Source organism: Xiphias gladius, chromosome 23, assembly GCF_016859285.1.
Source record: "Xiphias gladius isolate SHS-SW01 ecotype Sanya breed wild chromosome 23, ASM1685928v1, whole genome shotgun sequence".
NCBI classification, from domain to species: Eukaryota; Metazoa; Chordata; class Actinopteri; order Istiophoriformes; family Xiphiidae; genus Xiphias; species Xiphias gladius.
This window is the reverse complement of record NC_053422.1, coordinates 22566521-22584257: the sequence shown is the minus strand read 5'-3', so window position 1 is coordinate 22584257 and position 17737 is coordinate 22566521. Positions and strand designations below refer to the sequence as shown.

At 41.4% G+C, this 17737-nt stretch overlaps 2 protein-coding genes across 3 annotated transcripts in view; both read left to right on the top strand.

Annotated features, from left to right (window-relative positions):
• Nucleotides 1-2729, top strand: part of ppp3cb (protein phosphatase 3, catalytic subunit, beta isozyme) — a 32874-nt gene extending 30145 nt beyond the window's left edge. For both annotated transcript variants that reach the window (XM_040118997.1, XM_040118998.1), the window contains one exon: nt 425-2729. In XM_040118997.1, coding sequence (XP_039974931.1) covers nt 425-603 — 179 coding nt within the window. In that variant the 3' untranslated portion in view covers nt 604-2729. The remainder of the gene's footprint in view (nt 1-424) is intronic.
• A 1156-nt stretch (nt 2730-3885) lies between these two features.
• On the top strand, nt 3886-15551 carry sting1 (stimulator of interferon response cGAMP interactor 1). Its single transcript, XM_040119013.1, has 7 exons — nt 3886-3972; nt 7721-7947; nt 8619-8811; nt 10751-10859; nt 11261-11505; nt 14747-14933; nt 15218-15551. The coding sequence occupies exons 2-7, from the start codon at nt 7721-7723 to the stop codon at nt 15469-15471; spliced, it is 1215 nt and encodes a 404-aa protein (XP_039974947.1). The 5' UTR covers nt 3886-3972; the 3' UTR covers nt 15472-15551.
• Nucleotides 15552-17737: the final 2186 nt, after the last annotated feature.

Genomic DNA, 17737 nt, shown 5'->3' with positions numbered 1-17737 from the left:
GTCAAACTAATCCTAGCTCAGCATTCAGACAACAGATAAACACAGGCTGCTGTGTGTGGATAGTGATGTAAGAACCCTATAGAGGTGCATATGTGACAGACCTTTGTTTATCCAAACCCAAAATGAATTTCAGCTAGAGAGAACACTGTCAAAATTATTGAAATGTTCTTACTGGTGCGCTAAAATGAAAGCGTTTAAAAGGTGAATTAGACCAGAATGGACGCTTTGGAAATGTTTGCATATTTCAGACCATTTCGATGCTCTTTATATTTCCTTCAAAGCTCCCAGGGGTTTGGATACACAAGGTTCTACTAAATGGCATGTTTGACTTTAACTCTGCATGCATGTATGTATGTTTGTGTGTCTGCGCGTGTGTGTGTGTGCGTGCCTGCCTGCCTGCCTGCCTGCCTGCCTGTCTCCACAGCCATCCGGGGCTTCTCTCCGCAGCATCGGATCAGCAGTTTCGAGGAGGCCAAAGGTCTGGACCGGATCAACGAGAGGATGCCACCGCGCCGCGACGCCGTCAACAGCGTGGGCTTGTCGATGGGCCGCATGAACATGGGAGAGCCCAATGGGACCGACAGCAACAGCAATATACAGTGATGGACATACACTCCCACGTGCCCAGACACATACCTGCAGTTCCAACACTCATATGGTACCATATTTATAGATACGTGTACATAGGCATATATACACAAGAAAAATGCATCACACACAAACACAATATTTCATACACTGAATAGGCTACAGACAACATCACACATGCATCACACACACAATTACCTACCCCCTTTCCCGTTGCCCTCAGCTGTATGTAAAGGCATGAGCGTACCCGGACTTTACCACCGAAGGCGGAGTCTCTTCACTGAACTGATCGGCCCTATTAAGAGAACTACAACTCCAATGTACCTGCACAACAACGGGAAAGAAACTAAAAAAAAAGTCCCCAAGCAAAACAAGAGGAGCTGCTGCTCACCGTGTGTGTTGGGGATCACCAATGGGTTGACAGTGTCAGCATGACATGGCTGTGTCAGTGGTGTGTGTTGTGTCAGATGGGGTCAAGTGTTTGCACGGGGGGTTTGTGGCGATCCAGGGTGGGGGCATTAAAGATATGTATGATTCTTTTCCCTGTTTGCATCCCAAAACAAGAAGTGGAAACAAATTTGCCGTGGGTTGATTTTTATAGGGTCGTGGATCTTCCCGCCTGCGTGCGTGCACATGCTTCCACATGTAAATGTCTGTGCGGTTATATTTGAAAACACGTTTTCATTTGCAAACACGGGGAGATCACGCTATCGGCAAGGCAACAGTGAGAGAAATTTGGATGTGTGGTGTGGTTGCTTATCTGTCGGTGAGAGATACATGGAGATAATCTCAGCCGCAGTCTAATCTGAGCCCTTGCTGTACTTTTCTCCTCCGGAGAAGATTTCTGTTTGCTTTTGTAGCAGTGCACTGCACCCATCCTCCAGTTGCCCCCCCCCCCGAAAACTCTGGTCCCAGGCCAATTAGCTCTGGAGAAAGGCTTGAAACTGGGCCCAGATCAGATTTGTTTCTCCCTACCTGTCGCGTGTAAATAGGATACATAGAGAGGTTCTATTGCACATCGGATGCATATGGCCACAGGATGCAAGATGCAGTATAGCAGAATTAGGATGCTTTATGTATGTGAGGGAGTCGGGGGAGTTGAAATGTGAAGTCATACTCTATTTATTCTCTTTCTACATCATGCTTTCTTCCTTTGTCGCTGTCTGCTACCACACAGCAGTGATGGCTGGGAATCTCTGGCCTATAAAACAGGAAATGATATTTCACAGAGGAAACAGACTCTTCCGGTGAAGGCAGCAGCCAAGACAACAAGAAGAATTCAAAAGAAAAGGTCTTTGTAAAGCATTTATATTAACGCATCAGTGCATGCAGAGTTAAGTTCTTTGATAATAATGTGAAGATTATATTTGTGCTCTGTGTTTCACTATGGTAGGAATTTTTTTCTTCTTGTTTTTCTGGCTAATATAAATGAACTGAGGAATAACGAGTAATTTATTTTGTACATACTGTTAATTTAATTTATTTTTTGTATTCATTTTCTGTTATATTTTGTTGTTTTTCTCATGTTTTTTTCTTTTTCTTTTTCACAACCTGTGTTTCCGGTTTCTTTCAATGCTGTACAGAATGACAGTACGCTTCTATTCAAAGTGTCAAGTCCACGTTCTCTCCTCTCTTCTTTGTCAATGTACAGGAGTTGTTTTTAATGATAAATATGAATAATGATAAACAAATATTAAACTAGCATTGATGAATGACCATACTATATACAGAGGCACAGGCATTCAGGCAGCCAAAAGCATGATTGCATGGTTAAAATTTGCGCTGTTCAAAGCAAAAAGCAGCAAGACACATTTTAACTGAAGAGCCGGTGTGTTGCTGTCACAATTTAAAGGAAAAAAGTGTACTCTCTCTGATCATAATTCTTGATGATTCCTCTTGTTATTTGAAGATATTTATGATTCTATGATTATTATGATTCTATTTATTATGAACATTATTCTTAATATTTAAGCTCTCTCTCTCTGCTGGTTGCTCTTCATGTTGCGTTGCTCCTTGGTTGATCTTGTTGTGCTTCTTTGGGAGAGGTGAACCCCCCCTGGGAGACCCTGTGCCATAGAAATTGTGCCACGGTTCTTACTTTCTTTCTCTCTCTCTCTCTCTCTCTCTTTCTTGCTCTCTGTTTCTCGATCTCTCTCTCTCTCTATCTGCTCTCTTTCTGTTTTGACTCCCCAGTCACTAACACTGTAAGCATGCCCCATGGGACGATCCACTTTTTTACTCTTGAATAAAATATGCATGAACCTTTGGTATGGATACCGTGCCTTTATTTCCTGAGCATGGATACACATAACAACACACAAGACCGACCCTGATGCTACAGACTAATGCTTTTCCAAAGCTAGTTGAACTGACTGGACCTGTTAAACAGCTGCCAAATCACAGAAGAACACACTTACATAACCCGAATGATTCAGATCCCCTGAATCCAGAGAAACCCCTTTTCACAGCATGTATGTCTGACCAGTTCAAACAGAGTAAGTTTACTCGCTCAGACTGTTTCATTCCAATACTTTTTAGCAAGGGCGCCTTAACATTACTGCAGGCCCCGGGGCTACGTATGACATTACTGATTTTAAAAAATACTTAAAAGAATTGCAAGAACACGAAAAAAAAACGACTTTGTGGAAGTAACAAGAGTAAATGTAACTAGTCGCTTCTACCCCTGGTCATTAGTGTTACTGTTCTGTTCTGGTTCTACAATGTTTCTAGTAGTTCGCACTTTGCTTTTGTGAACAACAGTAAGTGACAGTCTTTTGCGTTCTTCTTCACTGAGGTAGCTAAATAGACTGATTGTGTTTTGACATGATAAATTGAAAATATTACACATAAAAGAGTCTAAGGTTTTGAGTATGTAATTTGTATAATCCATTTAATTAGATCCATTACTGGAAGTGTAGTTGTAACTGACGTTTTCTTTCCTTATATACATATATATAAAGTGTGTGAGTGGATGATTAGGTAAATGGGAACAGGTCTGTGCAGGGGCAGATTTGCCAGCAGGCATGAAACCGGGCAGATGGCAGTTACTGGGTCTCAAATGACATAAGAGTTAGTGACAATGAAAACATCAAACTGATGGATTGTGAGAATCATGACATTTCCATCCTACTGCCCATTCTTGGAAGGTTTCCAGCCTACTCTTAAACATTGAAAGGGTGTCTGCCTCTGTCTCTGTCTCTTTGTTACGTCCCTCTCTTTACCTTGATGTTCAGATGACGTTAGAATACAGGCAGAGAGCAAATTCAACCGAAAATGAAACTGAAAGTGTGGGGAAAGGGGTGGAGAGAGCAGTAGAGGAATGGCAGAAGGAGAACAGGAGACAAAGAAAATCTCGTTAATCTGGATCACAGCAAAAACACCAAGGTGAGTCCCTACATACATTTCTTGTCTCGTTTTGAAGTACACTTTTGATAAAGTTAGACTAACTGTTCCCTGCTACATTAGACGTTTTCCCTCCTGTGGACACTGGAATTAGACATCATCACTGACAGAACTCCATGGGGTTTTCGGACCTCAGGGGGAGATCAGATTGTGTTTGTCTATCTTGAACAGCACTTAACCACAGCAAGTGTTGAGACAAATTCTAATTTGATTTAATTTTTGAAAATGTTTAGAACTAATTCACAATCTCAATTTAGGCTGTGAGCTTTAGACCCACTGCTTCATATTAAACTATATTATTTCGAGTTAAGTCACTTTTATTTATATAGCGGCAAATCATAACAGAAGTTATCTCGGGGCACTTTTCATATAGAGCAGGTCTAGACTGCACTCTTTATAATACTATTTACAGAGATCTACATTCCCTCATGAGCAAGCACTTGGCGACAGTGGCAGGCAGAAACCTCGAGCTGAACCAGGCGCAGGGTGGGTGGACATCTGCCTCAGCCGGTTGGGTTGAGAAAGAAAGGGAGAGGGCGAAAGAGAGAAAGGAGAGAGAAAGAGATTATAGGCTCAGTGACAGACAGGTGAGACTGAGACAGAGATGCACTTGAGATGCATTGAGAACATATCACAATGCAATGCCTGTTCCACATAGAGATGTAAAAACTAGACCTGCAGGAGGTATTAACAGGGTCCGAGCATCCCGCAATCTGAACCTGGTAGCCCCCATGCGCTCGATGCAAGTCTCAGGTTGAGATCAGCACAGAGATTGGAAAAAATTCCACCAAGGTTGGAATGTGTCTGAGGGGTTTTCCAGTCATGAGGGTCCTTTGATGTTTAGTCTAACAATTTATGTAGATTGGACTTCAACCCAAGATGAGTTCGAAAAAGTAATCTATATTTTTCAACTTTGTGTATAAGCGCCACCTAGAGGCCAATATCCAACAGATTTTGTACACAATCTCAGTGTAGCACAGCAAACTACTGGCCCAAGTTTCATGTTTATCGGACAGCCTTATGTAAAGATACGACATCACTTCCTTAGCATAAATCCAAGTTTTTCTTTTATCAAAACTTATTTGTGACTTTGACTTTTGATCATGAAAATACAAAGGTGCTATGTGCAAAGTTTCATGCAGTTCAAACAAAAGCGCCACCTAGTGGCTGACTGGTCCCAAATGTTGCACAGAGCCTCAGTTGGACATGAGATACTAATGGACCAAGTCTGGGGTTAGTAGGAGTGATTATTGGCAAGATATGCAACACTTCCCGTTTTTGCTGCAACTTGCACAATTTTTGGATTATCAAAATTCTTTTATTAACTTTTGATCATTTGAATCCCTAGATTCTGTGTGCAAACTTTTGTGCAGATCACACCCACAGCCTAGGAGTAGTTCAATAAAATAGATTTTCGCATATTTCGCAGTTTTGCAAAAACAATTATAGGTGGGAATGGGCATGTCCTATAGCACAAGATTCAGCTATATTCAAGAAAAGCGTACACAAGGTTTTTGACTGTGTGATGTACTATGTGGGAGTTACTGGCCAAAACGTGCTTATCTTGATTATACCGCCACCTGTTGGTGGATATGTGTCATTTTCAGTGTCTGACGTGTGCACCACTCTATACCTCCCCTGAAAATTTCACTCACATAACTAAAACCTGAGCGATTACAATAGGGTTCCCAGCAACGCTGGTACTGGCAGCCACACTGACGAGAAAGCACTAAACTATGGGAGAGAGAAGAAGTAAAGTTAGTACCAAGCACTGATCACTATGAATGCGTACAGATGAAGAAGAAGAGGAGGAGAGGGGAGCTTGGTGCATCATGGGAAGTCACCCGGCGGTCTAGGCAGCCTATAGGACCATAACTAGGGGATGGTTCAAGACAAGTCTGAGCCAGCCCTAACCATAAGCTTCATCAAAAAGGAACTTTTTAAGCCTAGTCTTAAATGTGGAGAGGGTGTCTGCCTCCCAAACCAAAACTGGAAGCTCGTTTCACAGTAGAGGAGCCTGATTACTGTAGGATCTACCCCCCCATTCTACTTTTGGAGACTCTAGGAACCACAAGTAAGCCTGGATTTTGAGAGTGGAGTGTTCTAGTGGGGTAACAGGGTACTATGAGCTCTTTAAGATATGATGGTGCCTGACCATTAAGGTCGTAGGTGAGCAGGAGGATTTTAAATTCTATTCTGGTTTTTACAGGTAGCCAATGCAGTGATGCTAACACGAAAGAAATGTGATCTTTCTTCGTAGTTCCTCAGGTTCTGTTCCTGTTTCTGAGGTTTTGTCTGAGTTTAATAGCAGAAAATTGCAGGTCATCCAGGTCTATATAGATCTGTAAGGCATGCTTGAAGTTTAGCCAACTTATCGGTTTCATCAGGCTTCACTGATAAATATAATTGGGTATCATCTGCATAGCAATGCAAATTTATGGAGTGTTTCCTAATAAAATTGCCTATGGGAAGCACGTATAGGGCGAAAAGAAATGGTCGAAGGACAGAACCTTGTGGAACTCTGTCACTAACTTTTGCGTACATGGAGAATTCATCGTCAACGTGTTTGAACTGAAATTGATCTGATGAATCGGAATTAAACCAGTTTGGTGCGGTTCCTTTATAGCCAATTAAATGTTCCAGTCTCTGGAACTAATAGGATGTTATGGTCAGTGGTATCAAATGCAGCACTAGGATCTAACAAGACTGTGTAACTTGTGTGACATTACTGTAGATTGGCATAAAACACACATCTGCTAATTAAAGCTTTTTAATAAACTGTTTCCAAATAATTTAATCACAGGCAAATTGGTTTAAAAAAAGTCAAAATTTGTGTTCGATGCGGTTATTTTTATACAGCCTCCTCAGGTGACAAACACACTGATGTAGAGAGAGAGAATCATTATCATAAACATTCACACATATACAGAAATGTATACACATGCATTCAAATGCATAGGCATAATCATTCAGACTCCAGAGTGACAAGCATCTGGTTTTACTGTGCTATTACAGTTTGGATAATGTTTGAAAGAATCACAAGGAATCTGTCATAAAGAATAATAAGTTTGAGGAGTAACACATGGCGGCCATTATAAAAGTTCAAGATCTTAGACACAACTTTAGTTTTTCAAACAACATCTAAAAATCATTTAAAGGTAGATCAGAGTGAATTACTTCAGCATTTCTCTTCTGTACATTGAAACACACCCTGGCAATGATGTAATAGCACCTGTGTTTCTATAAACAGGTGATGTGGAAAGAAGTTCTTTTACCACACTGAGCCAGATGTTTCAGCCCGCAGAGCGTGGAGAGGGCCTCTGCAATCATCAGAATAAATTTTGACTTTAAAACCTCAATACCTCCCTCTAAAAATTCTAACCACACACTTCTGGCTCGATTCTGTTACATTTATTGAATGCAATGAACAAATTTTCTCACATGTAGAGGCTCTTTTGTGACAGCTGATGATGAAGATGTTTCTTGAGGTTGTAAAGGCTACTAAATAAATGGTGGTCTTTATGTAATGTTTTGCTGTTGTTAGGTGAGAGCCTTGAATGTCCAAAATTAACTTTAGAGGAAACGTTAAACACATATTTCTCACTAGTTCAGGCTAAATTAAAATGGGTTTGCGAAAGTTTTCTTGGTCAGCTAGCCCCACACACTGAGTGATTGATACATCTGGTTTTATGAACTTGCTCCCTGACATTGGGTGACCGCTCCCTGACAGATGCAAAGCCTCCGAGATCAGGACGCTCTGATCCCTCGGCCTCGAGGGAATTTGCCTCAGGTGTGTGGTGCGGCGCTGGCTGCCGTAACAATAGGAAGCATGGTGTGTCTGTCCCCTGAAAGGTTATTTGGCTGGGTTGCCATGGTAATACTCATCCTGACCCTTGGTCCTCTGCTGCACGGGCTCTGTATGCTGGTTGAAGAGTTGCTGTACCATTCAAACACAAGGTGAGAGATCAGTTGGAGTAAGAGGAGAGACCGATTCAAGCATTCAATGCTTGTGCTCAGGTCTGTCTTTGATATATCTCTAAACAAATATTTTTTTGTTTTTGTGTACCTTTCCTTTAGCATTGTTTAAAGCTTTTCTTATTAATATTCTTATTTTATACATGGATCAGTGACTATGTGCAATCTCAAAAGTGTTGCATAATGTGACTGACTCAGACACAGACAACAGTTCCCCTACTCTACGTAGCGTTTTAGCATCTTTCAGGTCATTGTTTTGGTTTTAAGGCCTGGAACTTCACTGTTAAGGCTCACTCCCTCCCCTCTTATCAGAACCATTTAAAAAAAAAAAATCCATTAAAAACCCACTGTACACTACGTAGTGGAGTTTAGCAGCCAAGAGCCAGGTATTTCCCTCAGCAGCTGGTAGAGACTAAAAGCAAGAAGAAGAGTTTTAAGACTTGTAACCCAGTTTGAACTATAAACTCTTTGCTGCCAAAGGGATCTAAGTAACAGTATGTTTACAGTAATAATTTCAATCTCTCTGAATTAATGAATTGTTTCATTGATGTTAAAATGCTTAACTGAGCGTTCAACAATCCAACAGTTACACAGTACAGACAACAGTACCCTCTTTCCTTCTTTTTAAAAAAAATGTATTTATTTTTTACCAGGTATCGAGGTCAAGGGCTGCTGAGCCACGTGCTGCCAGCCTGTGGTTTGAGGGGAAAGACCCTGCTGGCTGCAGGGCTGGCAGGCATTGTGCTCCACCTGGCTGGATATCCTCTGCCACACAAAGGCCAGTGCTGGAAACTCCTCTTCCTGGCCTCGGTTCTTTACACACTGTTTAAAAGCCTGGGACTCGTGGTGAGATCCCGGCCTGACACAAAAACACTAGTCCTAGTCTTTCTCTTGCACTGTAGTGCAAACACACAAAAAAACTATGCTTTGAACATTACAAAGCAGACATTTGAGTGTCACAACCTTGCGCTTTGGGAAATGGTCATTCATAGTAAAGTAATTCTGAGGAAATAGGCTACAATATAGAAAAACAGGATGCAGCCCTTTAAATTAGCATTCAGGCATCTCCTAATGTAACTGCCATTATCCCTGGTAAATACAGGCCTACTTAACAGGTTAGGCAAAATGTAGCTAGAAGGAGTGGTGATCTGGGACATCTCAACCTTGTTTATACTTAAGCAGCTACGGGAGACCAATTTTAGGATTATGTTTCAGAAAAGACTCCATATAAGTATGAGGCAGTGCCATTCAGTTTTTGCTTTACTGTCCCAGGAAAATGGTTTTGATGTAGCTAAGAAAAGCTAATCAAAGTAAGTTTTGAGAGGGCGAATATTCAGTACTGTCACAAAAAGACAGAAATGAAAGATCAGTTTATACAACATCTCATCTCACATGACATCCATGGAGTCATTTATCAATACACATGGTGAAATTTGAGTATGAAAACCCAGTATTCATGTTAAATTACGTTTTGATCTATCATAAGGCCCTGCTGTGGGTATCAGGCTGTGCCGTCATATGCGCCCTCTGACAGTTGACTCCATTCTTTAGCCCTGGCCTAGGTCCAAACAAGTGTAGGATTCGACAAGAGCAACTCGTCCGCTTAACAGGACCTTACATGTACATAATATGGCTACAATGCATTGGCTGGCCCCACTGGCTTAATAGGCAGTTTAACCTGAATGTCATGGCCCGCTCAGTAGTCCAGCTGCTCCTCCTGCTTATCTAGCTCCACTAGTCTTTCAAACAGTTACTAATTGGCAACACCTCTGGTACGTCTCTTGATAGATCTTACAAAAGAATACATGGTTTCAATATGAAGCTGAGTGCAAGTGTGTGAGTGCAGACAAGTCTACAGGGTCCTCAGGTGGGTACCCTCTCCAGTAACTGCTATTCTGTTGAGTTGGGCTCCGAGGGTGTGTTCTAGCGTCGAAGACCCACATCCCTCTTTACCTGCATCCATACATTAGAGGTGCAATTATGAATCACGTGGATGATTTGAATTGTTCTGGTCAGTTCATGCACCTGCATGAGACTGCTGAAAGCTACTGATTCAAAGCATCAAAGCATACACTTTGGCTAACGGCATGCTGGCTAACAACAACCAGCTAATAACATGTTAAGCTTACTAGCATGTTGCCAGCATTGGCAACCCTAAATTTGATAGTGAAACCAGCAATATTTCAGTCAACTTTAAAAGAGAATTATCCACTTTAAAGCAATGTCTTTACGCTAAAACTGCATCAAATGCACCTCCTGTCCTGGACAACTGGAAAAAATGTAAAAGGGACTCTCTATCCTCACAGCCCTGATCAGTTTAGATTTTTTTTACCAGAAAGGTCATTATCTGAGAGTTTACTGTATTTTTACAGATCAGAAAAATAGCTCAAATTTAGCATAAGAGGACTACGCTTCAGACAGAAGAGTCCATGTGTAAGATCACTTCCTGAAGTATCAGTTGACTGTAATTGAAATGGCATTTCTGGTATAAATACAAACTCAAAATTCATTTTCATCTGCAAGAATGACCATAGCCCTCATACCATCCACAAAGAATTGTATAATTTTGAGCAAAGCTCATTGTTCCTGCAGGATCTTTACAGAAACAGAAAAAAATATAGATCCAATCCATCTCAAGCTTGGGTTTAGCTGACTCTGTCTCCTGCTTTTCACCAAATTCTATTTAAATATATATTCATGCCCTTTTTCTTTTGCCTGATGGTGCTCGTGAGCAGAGGTGAGATGTTGTGACATCCTGCCAGCTGTTTCTGTGGTTGGTGTGCAGGGTCCATCGGAGGTGGAGGTGTCAGACATCTGCGAGGGGAGGAAGATGAATGTGGCCCACGGCCTGGCCTGGTCCTTCTACTTGGGTTACTTGCAACTAGTGCTACCACGTCAGTAACATCAAAACACACACACACACACACACACACACACACACACACACACACACACACAGACATACGCACACACACTATGGACATTTGGTTTGTCCTCTTTCTCTCTTAAATTACACGCCTGTCATTTGAATATGAGTGTTTCTGGACTTTATCAGTATATATATGTATATGTGTATATATATATATATATATATATATATATATATATATATATATATATATATGAAATAGCCCCAAAGATTAATCTTTGGTGAAACCTAAGCTGTACTCTGTCCTTTGTGGTTTATAGGGTCTTAATATTTCACCTTGCACTGCATTCTGGTGATTCTAGAGATATGAATGAATGTAATGAACAGATATAAATGATTACATGTGTTGTGTCTGTGTCCTCCCAGGCTTGGAGGATTCCATCGCATCATTTTGTGCCACCCATCAGGCCAGCGGCCCTTCCTGGGGTCGCGGCTCCAGGAAGCTCCTAATCCTCATTCCTCTCAATGCCAACATCTCTCACAATCTAGAGGAAGAGGACGACAACATCCGTTTTTACGATAACCTCCAAAACAATGAGATAGACAGAGCAGGAGTCCGGGGCCGGGTCTATAAGCACAGTGCCTACAGAGTACTGGACGATCATGGGAAGGTAGGCAGGAATGCTAAGTAAAAGTGTGATGGTTTATTTCTAAAACGATACTTTTACAGGTTACACTCTAAATTGATAATAAGTTATCTGTATCAGATTACAGGCAGATATGGAGACAAATATTTCTCATTTCAGGTTCAGATTAAAAAGATTTAGTCAATATTAAATAAGGTAATCAGAGAACCTGAAGCTTGAATGCTGAAATACTTGTGCTGTAATTCAACTCAGTGTCGGTCATCTTATTGACTTATAGTGTGGGTATGAGAGACTGAGTGTGCTGATATTTTCTCTTTTGATCAGATTTGTAAAGACTGCACAGCCTAAATGCGATGGAGAGAGAGAGAGTCATAGTAAATTGACAGACACAAGAGACTGTTTCTGTATATTTTTTTTCAATATTTCAAGAACGCAAGTCAATGTGTTCTATATTCAATGTTTTTGATGTTGCAAATCTAAAAGTGATTGTACTCAAAACTTGCTTTGTATATTAGTCAAGGGAACGATGTTTGGGGCTTCATGAAAACATCCTGTGTTTCATGTCAGATCAAAAATAGCCACCAGTTATTTCAAAGTGATAACCGGAACACTGTGTGTCTGTATTTTACATTTGCTGTCATTACACAGAATAAGATGATGATTAATGTTTGACTTTTGACATTTACTCCAGTACTGAACTTAAGTACAATTTCTGAAGTACTTGTTTTTTTATTTTTGGCTGGATTGCAACAGTGAGGCCAGCCTTACAAACGGGAATGTCTGCGACTGACTGACTTGATTAAGTTACACCAAGTGTTGGAGTTTTCCCATTGGCCGTTCTTTCAAAATGAATATGTTTGATGCTAGATTTACCAACTTTGAGACCCCTATTGCGAATTTTTTTGAAAAAAGCACCTAGCGACAAATCTAGGGACTTTTTTGACAAACCTTAGCTACCTTCGCCAGTCGCCAGTATTGCCCTGCGGGTGCGAGGTTGGGCTTTCCCTCCGCAGGCACACCTCTCTGTGCGTCTCATTCAATTGACCACACAGCAGCTAACATAGACGAAAAAGCTTCTAACTTTCTCTCTGAATGATTATTTTATAAGTAAATATAGCGGAAATCACAGCACAGCCGTTGTCTTTAATTTATGTGTACGGTGATTTTGTCAGACGACGTCGCTGTTATAACATCATAAAATTTTAGCAGGGCAGAGCAGCAGCTTGGAAATGGCTAGGAAGTGACTGCTGGTTAACATGTAGTCTTAATGGGACTCAAGAATTTTGCTGAATGAGACGTGGTTGTTTTTCTTGAGAGGCCATTGAGTTCAGATTGCTGTTGAATTTTTGCATATCATGTCATATAGGTGGTATTTTATGTTTTATGTGGGATATGTTGTATTTTAATATCTTGTGAGTTTGTACAGCTGATATCCTGACCAGGTCTCTCTTGTAAAAGAGATTAAAGAGACTTTTTTTTTTTTGTTTATCTCAATGGGACTTCCTGGTAAACTAAAGGAGAAAAAAAAAAGCTGAAACCAGCTGACACTTGGCAGAATGCAAATATGATCACAAGACAAGACATCATGGCCACTCACTGATAAGGGGTATAATGTTGATTATCTCGTAACAATGACACATGTCAAGGTCTGGGATAGAGTAGAGGGTAAGTGAACAGTCAGTTCTCGTAGTCATTCTGTTGCATGTGGGAGAAATTTGCAGGTGTAAAGACTTGGATGAAAAGGACCAAATTGTTATGGCCAGATTGGGCTGGAGTATCTCTAAAATGGCAAGGCTAGTGGGGTGCTCCCCGGCAGCATTGGTGAGTACCTACCGACAACAGTAGGAAGGACAAACCATGAACCAGCAACAGGGTTTTGGGTGTGCATCGATGCACCTGCTCAAGGCTCATCGACGTGGAGGGCAACAGTGGCTATCCTGTCTGGTCTGAACCGGCTAAAGGGTTACTGTGGCACAAATTGCAGAACATTTTAATAATGGTCATGGGAAAAATGTGTCACAACACACAGTGATAACACCCTGCTGTATATGGGTCGTTGTTGCCGTAGACCGGCCCATGCTGACCCCTGTCCACTGTTGAAAGCACCTACAATGGGTACGCGAGTATTGGAACTGGACCTTTGACCAATGGAAGAAGTTGGCCTGGTATGATGAGTCCTGTTTTCTTTGAAATCACATGGACGGCCAGGTACGTGTACAGCATTTATCTGGGGAAGTGATGGCAGCAGGTTCCCTGTGGGAAGAAGACAAGCCAGTGGAGGCAGTGTGATGTTCTGGGCAATGTTCTGCTTGGAAGCCCTGGGTCCCGGCATTCATGTGGACGTCAATTTGACATGCGCCAACTACCTAAACATTGTTGCAGACCAGGTACACCCTTTCATTGCAATAGTATTCCCCAAAGGAAGCAGCCTCGTTCAGCAGGATAATGCAGACTGCACACATTTTTTGGGAATGGTTTGAGGATCATGATGAAAAGTTCAAGGTGTTGCCTTGGCATCCAAATTCCCCAGATCTCAATCAACGGGTCTGGTATGACCAGTAGCTTATGGTGACTAATGTAAACTGATGTTAGCAAACTTTAGATGGATATTACTGTATAAACAGATGACTATCACTTGTGGCCATAGTAGACGCTGTTTAGCAAAGGTTACAAAGCGCTACTTAAACATTTTGATCATTATATTTATTAGTACTACTTAAGTAACACTTAAGACAATGCAGGACTTTTACTTGTCCTGAAATATTTTTACATTGTTGTATTGCAACTTTTATTCAAGTAAAAGATTTGAGTACCTCTTCCACCACTGGTGATGACTGCGAAAAATGGTCTGATGTTCAACCTAATGTGAATTACTGGACTGAACCCTGACTGCCTTACCGTACTTACTGACTGATGGTTTTATTGGTAGATATTTTGAGACCATAAAAGAAACATTGAGACTTGTGATGTCTTTTCAATAAAGATGATTTGTACTTTGAGATACAAAAATAAAATATTCCATAACCTCCAGTATGCTGGTTCCCCTCCACACACAGCATGAGTACCACCTCCTGGTTAAACCTGAGAATTCACTAGTGGAGAACTAATTTATTAGAGCACAGTAACAGCACCACCTACTTGTAAAAAAACGGTTATCAAACATGGCGCTAGAGTGCAACAAGCTTTTAAAGGATTATCTGTCTGGGAAATGTATCTATCTCTGGGTGTCTGTTTTTTTTTAATGTGAGTGTGCATGTGTCAACAGGCCCATGAGTGTGTGGTGGAGTATGCTACGCCTTTGCTGACGCTCTACAGGATGTCCCAGGAGCGCAGTGCTGGTTTTGGGGAGCCTGAGCGCAGGCAGCAGGTTCTGCTCTTCTACAGGACCCTGCAGGACATCCTGGAGCACTCGCTGGAGTGTCGAAACCGTTACAAACTCATCCTGCTCAGTGGTAGGAGGACAGCCAAGTGTGTGTCTGTGTGTGTTCGTGGGAGGGAACTTTGTACACACCTTGTGCCACCCGACTGACTGCTTTTAGGGGGATTTCAGTTTTGAGCTTATCCACTTCCCCACAAGGCCTGCCAATGTCCTAGCAGAAATGCTCCTCCACATTCTTAGATTATTACTGTTTTAACAAAGATACACCTTTGAAATAGAGTGAGCTCAAATCAATGAAAAATTATTATAGGTAGTGTGCTCAAACAAACCACGGATCATGATTTCCTCTTCTTCTAGACGAGCATGAGGACGACCCTCGCTTCCTGTCCAAGGCCATCCTCAGACACCTGCAGCAGCAGGAGAAAGAAGAGTTCTGCCTCACCCCACCTCCTCAACAGGAGATGCCGTACCCATTAGCGGGTACTTCAACTGCCTCGACAAGTGCTCCAATCATAAACCACCCAGAGCCAATGAGCAGGGAGCCCACGCTCATGTTCAGCCTCCCTCAACCTCTGAGGGAACCTGTTGAGGACACCGACTATTACCACTGACCAACATAAAAACATACTCATGCACAGAGAGAGAGGAACATGATCACACACAGAATACACACACACACACACACCTTAACAATCACTGTACTCTATCATCTATCATACTATATTCTTCTTCTATCAAATTGAAAGATTAGGCAATTGAAGGTATTGTTTAGAAGAGTTTGTCATCCTCCTCACGCCTTTAGAGAACAGGACATGATCTTCTGCCAACATTGGCCCCATCCATTCAATATATAGTTAAATTAGTAGTCTGGAGTAGCACAAAGGCTGCATGATGTCCTGTACTCCTGTTGACGCTATTACATGGCTCACTGAGTAGTCTTAGCCTCATTTTTAAATTCAACCCTGATAATGTTTCAAAGAAATCACAGTTGGATATTTATAATGCTAAGATTTGGCCCACAATGACAAATTTAATACATTCAAATAGTCACAAATTCTGGAAGCCTGATTAAATTGTTGTCTTTATAATACTTTTATAGTGAAGGCAAAAGGACATACTTATGGGTGAAACAGAGTTAGGTAGGTAGACCAGGAGAAAGAGAAACGGAAAAGTACTGAAGGCAGGAGCGCTCAGATAAAGACACAGTGTTTGAGAGAGCAGGGAGGAAGAAAACGATACGAGTGTGTGTTTTATGACTGTATATACAAAAGAAGCCGTCACATGACTGTCACAAGACACCTGACACCTTTATCTGTATCTCACAAGCCCACAAACACACAGACACACACACACACACACACACACACACACACAGGCATACACCTCATGACCGAATACACAGAATACACACACACACACACACCTTAACAATCACTGTACTCCATATCTATCATACTATATTTTTCTTCTATCAAATTGAAAGATTAGGCAATTGAAGGTATTGTTTAGAAGAGTTTGTCATCCTCCTCACGCCTTTAGAGAACAGGACATGATCTTCCGCCAACATTGGCCCCATCCATTCAATATATAGTTAAATTAGTAGTCTGGAGTAGCACAAAGGCTGCATGATGTCCTGTACTCCTGTTGACGCTATTACATGGCTCACTGAGTAGTCTTAGCCTCATTTTTAAATTCAACCCTGATAATGTTTCAAAGAAATCACAGTGGGATATTTATAATGCTAAGATTTGGCCCACAATGACAAATTTAATACATTCAAATAGTCACAAATTCTGGAAGCCTGATTAAATTGTTGTCTTTATAATACTTTTATAGTGAAGGCAAAAGGACATACTTATGGGTGAAACAGAGTTAGGTAGGTAGACCAGGAGAAAGAGAAACGGGAAAAGTACTGAAGGCAGGAGCGCTCAGATAAAGACACAGTGTTTGAGAGAGCAGGGGAGGAAGAAAACGATGTACGAGTGTGTGTTTTATGACTGTATATACAAAAGAAGCCGTCACATGACTGTCACAAGACACCTGACACCTTTATCTGTATCTCACAAGCCCACAAACACACAGACACACACACACACACACACACACACAGGCATACACCTCATGACCCGCAGCGCTTCGGCTGAAACAGCTTGCTTAAGTTGCATCAGATATTTTAACATTCATTTTAACGTCTGTCATCTTGACACGGCAGAGGTGAGAGGGACAGAGGGATCTGATCCGAACCAAGACTGCGCAGGCACACACAGTTTTCCCACTTCAGCTTAAACTGAAACAGCAGCTTGTTGCATTCAGATATTTTATACCTTTGTGAGTCACAAGCAAACTTTGTGGCGAAACCACTAGTTCCCTAGCAGCTTAGAACAAGCTTGCCACCTTACTCCCAGTCAAACCACAGCTTCTTGTTTTTACATTTCTTTTCTTTTTTTGCAGAAATTAGGTGGATTTTGTTAACTTTGGACAGAATCAGGCTAGCCGTTCCCCCTCAATTTTAGTCTTAATGCTAAGCTAACTGCTGACTCTTCCTTTATATCATGCAGACAAACATGAGAGAGGTACCATTTTTCTCATCGAACTCTGAGCATATTTCCAAAGGGTTTCTCAAGTCGAAAAGTTTGGAAACCACTGTTCGAGAGTATGGGAATTCAATAGGTTTAAAGTTGACTTGCCTTGCTTCACACTACAGGAGCCACTATAGTTCACACTCATTAACCATACACAATGCAATAGCTTAGGTCACCAGTTTAAGACCTTTGATAACACAGAGACAGCAACTGTCAAGCCATTTTGGAGTGGTCAATTGCACATTTTTTAAAACCTTGAACATAGACATTTACTTTCTTTTCTCGATATTATTTA

What these genes read in the sequence shown, in the direction of transcription:
- sting1 (XM_040119013.1), top strand. Translation starts at nt 7,721, where the DNA reads ATGCAAAGCCTCCGAGATCAGGACGCTCTGATCCCTCGGCCTCGAGGG. An exon ending in CTTGCAACTAGTGCTACCAC is followed by an intron (nt 10,860 to 11,260) that starts GTCAGTAACATC and finishes GTGTCCTCCCAG; the next exon opens with GCTTGGAGGATTCCATCGCA. An exon ending in CAAACTCATCCTGCTCAGTG is followed by an intron (nt 14,934 to 15,217) that starts GTAGGAGGACAG and finishes CTCTTCTTCTAG; the next exon opens with ACGAGCATGAGGACGACCCT.